The following is a 6966-nucleotide window of genomic DNA, read 5'->3' as shown; positions in this document are numbered from 1 at the left end:
CGTCCTTAACGTTTTATTTCGTATTAAAATCGTTCTTTTAATTTTTTACGGACAAAAATACTCTCCACCACCACTAGCACCTTTACCACTACCACCACCTCCCTTACTCCACCACCATCACCTCTCTTACTCCCATCAAATACTAATAATCAGATTCAAGAACATCAATAATAACACATTATTCAAATCCAGAAACAATAACATCAAATTCAACAACCAAATCAACACACAACAACAATGAAATCAGAAAATAACAAATAAAATTATATTAGAAGTAGAAGCAGAAACAGACCCAAAAACAGAAGAAGTAGAAGCAGAAACTCAAGTAAAAACAGAAAGTAGAGACCGAAGCAAAAAGCAGAAGTCGAAGCAAGAAGCATAAGCCAAAGCAGAAACAGAGGTCGAAGCAAGAAGCAGAAGCAGGAAAGCGCAGCAGCAAAGAATAGTGGCGAGAACGCAACGGTGAGGAACAGCGGTGCAGAAGCAGAAGCTCTCTCCCTAGTTTGCGATGACGACGGCGGCTACAAGTTTCGCCAGATGCCCCCTCCCCTCTCCCTCTCCCTCGCGTCCTTTTCCCTTTTCCTTTCTCCTCTCCCCTCGCGTCTTTTTTTTTAATTTTATAATTTTTTTTATTAGGATAGGAGTAATTTAATAATAAAACTAAAATTTTATTAAAAATGACAATTTTAATATGAAATAAAACATTAAGGACAATTCTAAACAAAAAATTACGTCGATTTCAATTCTAATCCTAAATATTAAAGACTAAAATAATACTTATCCCATATAGTAACTCATATTATTTCATTCCATAATATATCATTCACATTCAGTTTTATACTTTGAATCTTCATTATTTACTTTATTCTTAAATAAGACTCTATTGTTATGGATAAAAGTTGAATATTCTAAAGTATTACAGGTAAGACTTCAAACTTGTTTGGGTAATTTTTACGAAAAGATCCTTTTTTCAAGTGACTTTTTGTAAATATTTTTTAAAAAAGTAAAAATAATTTTATATTTAGATATCTTATATAAAAATATTTTTTTATTTAGTAATAATATTTGAATATAATAATATAAACATATTTTTTTATTTATTTATTATGTTAAAAATATCTTTTTTTTAAATAAAAAATTTTTTTAAAAAAATATAAATTATAATTTCTAAAAAAATATTTATTATTATTATTTTTCTAATATTTTTATTTTTACTACTAAAATTTTACTAAACACATTAAAAAATAAAAAAAATATTAAAAAAATTATCTTTTTCTAATAATTTAATGATACCTAAACAAACACTTCATCAACAAATATTATGACACTTCAGAATGTACCTATACATGCACCAATTTCTTTCCCTACTCTTCTTTCTCCTAACATTTTGTCCAATATGACCAATTGCTGAAATAAAGTTTTACAATAGAACAAAATTTCTTTAAGCAGAGATAGTGAAAACTTGAGGGGGAAAAAAACTATAAAAATGAAATAATTAATAAAAATGAAATAATTATTATATGAATACAAAATCAGGCAACTAGCCACATGAAGAAGGTTGACCAAAGAGTAACAGCAATTGAAGCCAAAGCATATGTCCATAGCATGATTACAGAGCATTCACTTTCACCTGATCCAAACAATTGAGCCATAGTTCCTAACAATGTGGACTCATGGTTAGTTATCTCTAAAAGTTTCACACGCAGTTGATTCTTTGTATAAAATAGAATTAGTGTTACATTTCAAAAAAGTACTTGAATATCAATCAAATATAACATTATCTCAATTTTAGAAGGAAAAAAAAAAGTTAATGTATATTTTCATAATCTAATTTTGGAGAATATTATTAGTATTATAATGAATAAAACTGGTAATTAAAAAGTAGGAATAAATGTGTGTGTACCTATATTCATAGCTGGTGGAAGTGAATATTGAAGAAGTAGAACAAATTGAAATAAGGGATCAGACTGAACCAAACCCAAGTGTATTGCTCCTTTAACAACCACAACACCCAAAAGTGGCAGAAAAATGTACCGAACTACAATAATTCCCACAATGGTCCATAATGGAGTACTTGCTCCCCTTAAGCCTGGACAATGCATTCATAACATTAATTTTAAAAAAAATAATCATGTAGTATACATCACTTATAAATAAGTCACTGTATCTAGAAGCCAACGAGCTATAACTCAAATGACATAGTCTCCCCTCCTCACCCAAAAGTTTCGAATTCGAGTTTCACTCTTAACTTTGAAAAAAAAAAAGTCACTGTATAAAACAATTTTTGTTTGAAAAATTGGTATAGTGTAAAAAATAACAATAAATAAAGATTTAGTTCCTTAGAGAGATTTTTATAATTTCACAACAATTTTCAATCAATCTCCTATAACTAATATTCTAATAACACTTTTAATTAAATTCCTATATTACACAAATATTTTTCAATTAAGTCTCGCTTCTTGGGAAATTTGTATACTGTACAAAAGCTTCTAGGAAAAAAAGTACAAGTTATATTAATATATAAATTTATTTAACCCAATAAAATAAGCTTTGTATATAAGAAACTAAACTACCATTGCAATTTACAAAAAAAAGAAAAAAAAACCGCTGCAATTAATAGTGTACCTCTGAGTAAGTTTGCACCCATTATAAGTGTGACGGTTGGAATGGCTGCGTCACTGAAAATTGAAAATGAGATGTATTCTTTAGAATCCCAGAGACAAAATAATGGCACAAAATTACTTAGACAACATATAATTAAGAAAATAGAAAGTGCATACATTAGTTAAAGTCCATCTCTATTTAAGGGTTACATACATAATACATTTAAATAAAAACTAAAGTAGCTGTTTAGTTATTCTTTGAACTTTTGGAACATGCAAAAACATGTAAGAAAGTTACTTTTTTCCTTTTAGTTATGTAAGGATTACAACTTGCATATTTGCATATATAGAGAAGCAAACTTTTTTTTTTAAAAAAAGTGAGTGCATGGATCAAACAATATTAAAGTGGTTTAAAAAAAATGGTATGTATATTATTTTAAACATAGACTTATAATTTAAGATCGTGATGAGCAAGTTTTGAGAGGCATACCCCAACATGGATGCAGAGTCTTCAACCACACGAAGTGGAGCATCACTTCCAATCAATACATTTCTTAATTGGGGAATTAAACCAATCATAAAGCCACAAATCTAAGAAGGAAAAAGAGAAAAACAAAAAATACATATCATATAACTTATGATGAAAAAATACTAAATTTAATTTAATGGTTTCTCATCTTATAAACTCTTTATTCTTTATTGTTTTCTTCCATGTGAGACTAACTTCATGCACTCCTCATGCTTACAAACAAAACTAAGGTACTAGTGCAGCCTATATTACAAAAATGCATACAAAATATGAATTTTAAGAGAGAATAAAGTGTCATACTGCTCCAATGGTTGATGGTGCAAACATGGATTTCCAATTGACATTGCTAACAATCTTCTCCACTTGGTTCTTAATTCTTTTTGACATTGAAATCTGGAGAAATGACACCAAAAATATTATTGTGTGTGAAAATTAACAAAATTTGCTTATCTAAATTAAAGTCATGAATATATACAATGTTTTTGTGGCAACCTTGAGTTTTTCCTGAGATTCTGGGGTTGGAAGCAGAATGGTGTATGCATCATCCAATGTGTCTTTTGCAGGATTAAGAGTTTCTGAGTGAGATATCTCCCCTGAAGCCTTCACTTTGTTGGTGCATTCTTTTTGGAGTCTACTTGATGAAATTCTTATTATGTTGTAAACATAAGACCATAAGAAAACTGCTCCAATCTAAGGTTCCCCAATGAGTAGTAATCAAAATTAGAACAGATTAACCCCTTTGTTTTATTCATTCATTCTTTCTTTCTTTCTTTCATTCTAGAATAGATTCACCAATAAGTATTGACAATAGCAAATTCAACATTGACATCAAAGGCGCGTTTGGTAACTATTTCAAGACAGAACACAATGTTTATTTCGAGAATTATACAGATAAAACGACAGTTACATACCGCCATAGAAAGTGTAGCATAAGCCATTCCATATTGATAGCAGAGATCAGGATCTCCAAAAGGACTTCCTTTTTCTTTACATGTGGCTGGAATAATAATTACCAGCAAGTTTCCCAAGTTTCCTGTTTCACATGATGATGAATGAATACATGAAATTTGAAGCTTAAGTAAGATAAACAAAATCACAGAAATGGCACATTCCAAAGTTTTCATGGGTAACAATAAGCATTATTTGGATGTCACTTGAGAACCAGAAATCTGTGACACCAATCTCATGTTACATTGAAGTAACATTGTTTCCTAGGATTACATATTCTGTTGAAGAATCTGAACAACTTTGTACAAATTAACAGAAACATATGAGCTCTAATATGATTATAGACATTATCTAACAATATTTCCATTTTGATTATCTAAGATTCTCAAATATGCCATGATAGCAGGAGTTCATTTTCTATGGTTGCAAAAGGTTGCATTTGATAACTATCTCAGAATAGAAATACAAAGATATTGTGACACAGAAATTTGTTTAAAGGAGGAGATAGATACAAAAACATGCATAATTTCCCTGTCTTGCAATGAAATTTTCCCAATTTACTTAATTTTTGAACTAAAAGACTTACTAGCCAAAAAGGGTGCCTTAAGTATATATAGTGCAAACACATTAATGTTATAGTGAAAGCATCATAGAGATACATGTATGTATGTATGTATGTATTTATGTATGTATGTAGGTATGTACCTGCAGAACAGCAACCTACTATTAGACCTTCAATGTGTTTTGGAGGCCTTGTGATCTTAATCACAATCCATCCTAATCCTGATCCTAATATGAATGTAGCAAGAATGTTGATTGGCATGAACCACCTAATTCACACAACCCAATATGTCAATTCAATTCAACAAACCAATAATAATAATCCTCTAATTAGTTATGATCACAAAACAATACTCACACTAATAGAAAACTCTCCAAAGTAATTGTTTTGGCCAAACTGCTACCAACCAATGAAGGATTGAACACATAAAATACAAGCTGTCACAGAAAATAAGATCAATGCTACAAGTAATTAAAGTTGGCTATCATAAATCATATTTGTGTTTTGTTGGATTACATTATTTAAATACTTTTTAATAATTTCTTTTAGGATTAGCAAGTTACACAGAAACAAATTAATAAAGCTTACATGATTGACTTTCTTCCTTGAATCTTCTCCAAGAATACTAATCTGATCCACTGCAAGAAACAAACCAATTGCAGTAACAAGCAAGACTTTGATCACTGGAAAGGAAGCAACACTAAAGAGCTCCAGAAACCCCATCTATTATTGTCACAAGTTCTTGCACTTTCAACAAGGCGTAATATAATCCTACACACAATAATTCATGTTAAAATAGATTCTGAATTACATTGTTCACATTGAAAATAACAAAACATAACCCCAACAAAAAAGAAGAAACCGACAAGCATTCACATAAGACCAAGCAACCTTTTTATTCCAAATCATATGAACATAAGAGGAACTTCAATGTCTTATTATATGTTGCAGCTAGCAACCATTCAAAACATATTTATTAATGGGGTGCATAAAAAATCTTTTTTTTTTTAATAATAAATTCGTACACAGTAAATTACCAACAAATGCATCTTCCAATGAACTGACACAAACACTGAACACAATGTGACCAACTGACATTGATATGCAGAAGATTAACTGACAATGATACCGTGATATATATATATTTTTAATTATTAATTAAAATATCAATACAAAAGAAACAAAAATATGGGTAGCATGTGATTGATAATTATATATATATATATTTGATTATGGTTGAACACATGCAATGAAAATAAGAATGAATACGTGCTATAATATGGTGACTGTTAATTGTAGATTCCTCACCTGAATAGGGGCTTCTATCTTTACTTCTTTAGAGAGAGAGAGAGAGAAAAATGGTTTTTGCCTTAGCTTGATGGTGTCATAGTGATGGCTGAGATGATAAGGAAGAAGAAAATGGTGTCATGAGAGGAACATTTACGTGTTGCAACAAAACGCTAAGGAGAATAAAAACTATATATAAGGTTTATAGAGAGAATAAAAAACAAAGGAATTTATAAAGAGATATATTTAATTTTGAAACAAAAGTGAGCCATATGATAATGATAAGAACGGGGAATAAAAAGATATATTTAATTTTAATATAAAAATTCAATCACAAAGAAAAAAAAAAGGAACAATATAGATATAGAAATATTATTTTGGAAACCATTAAAAAGAAATATTATTATTCTATATATTAAAAATGCTATTCTATATGCACTATCTCCTGGTTCAAACAAATATCTATTTTTAAATTTTTATTTAGAAATTGGATAATAATATAATATCAATTAATTTAAATTGTATTAGTAATTTTATCAAATAAAGAAAAATTACAACTATACTAGGTTTACATTAAAATCGGTCACCAATATATAATACATATTTAAAATAAATTAAATTATATATATACTTATACATAAATATATAGTGACTAATTTAGTAGATGAGTTTCGACATGCATATATTATTTTTGTAAAAATAAATGTGTTGAAATTATAAAGATAACTTTTACAATTAATTTAGTTTATTTGAAATTAAGATTTTTTCAATCATTTTGTGATGAAAACAGTTAGTTCTTCTACTTCTATGTATGTAATTAAAAATAAAATAAAATGAATATCTCAAATAATTATTACTTAAAAACTATAAATTGGTTTTCTTTTGTGGTTTTAAATTGGCCGTAAATTAATTGTTGTTTTTATTAAGATTGTAAATTCACTAAATTTTGCCCATCAATCTTATACATGGTTAGTTGAGGTTATTTAATTTATAGCCAAATCAATTAAAGAATAATCTTCTTGACTAAGAATTTGGAA

The 6966-nt window shown here is 28.6% G+C and overlaps 1 protein-coding gene across 3 annotated transcripts; it reads right to left on the bottom strand.

Moving 5' to 3' along the window:
• Positions 1 to 1305: 1305 nt before the first annotated feature.
• Positions 1306 to 6334, bottom strand: LOC112797590 (protein PIN-LIKES 3). Of its 3 annotated transcripts, none has more exons than XM_025840608.3 (11): positions 5951 to 6334; positions 5231 to 5413; positions 5000 to 5079; positions 4786 to 4910; positions 4044 to 4165; positions 3625 to 3822; positions 3433 to 3525; positions 3094 to 3194; positions 2626 to 2678; positions 1904 to 2089; positions 1306 to 1657 (listed from the first exon to the last, which is right to left on the bottom strand). In XM_025840608.3, the coding sequence occupies exons 2-11, from the start codon at positions 5363 to 5365 to the stop codon at positions 1533 to 1535; spliced, it is 1218 nt and encodes a 405-aa protein (XP_025696393.1). In that variant the 5' UTR covers positions 5366 to 5413; positions 5951 to 6334; the 3' UTR covers positions 1306 to 1532. The 3 variants fall into 3 exon arrangements, with proteins under 3 accessions (XP_025696393.1, XP_072091762.1, XP_025696407.1); XM_072235661.1 differs by having other exon boundaries at positions 5912 to 5956; XM_025840622.3 differs by having other exon boundaries at positions 5680 to 5952.
• Between the last annotated feature and the right edge of the window lie 632 nt (positions 6335 to 6966).

Source organism: Arachis hypogaea, chromosome 1, assembly GCF_003086295.3.
Source record: "Arachis hypogaea cultivar Tifrunner chromosome 1, arahy.Tifrunner.gnm2.J5K5, whole genome shotgun sequence".
Classification (NCBI taxonomy): Eukaryota; Viridiplantae; Streptophyta; class Magnoliopsida; order Fabales; family Fabaceae; genus Arachis; species Arachis hypogaea.
The sequence above is the reverse complement of the archived record's forward strand: the minus strand, read 5'-3'. Positions and strand labels throughout refer to the sequence as shown.

Coding starts and splice junctions, on each gene's coding strand:
- LOC112797590 (XM_025840608.3), bottom strand. CDS start 5,365: ATGGGGTTTCTGGAGCTCTTTAGTGTTGCTTCCTTTCCAGTGATCAAA. Junction 4,911..4,999: donor TTGGAGAGTTTTCTATTAGT/GTGAGTATTGTT, acceptor TGTGTGAATTAG/GTGGTTCATGCCAATCAACA. Junction 3,195..3,432: donor CACCATCAACCATTGGAGCA/GTATGACACTTT, acceptor TTTCCTTCTTAG/ATTTGTGGCTTTATGATTGG.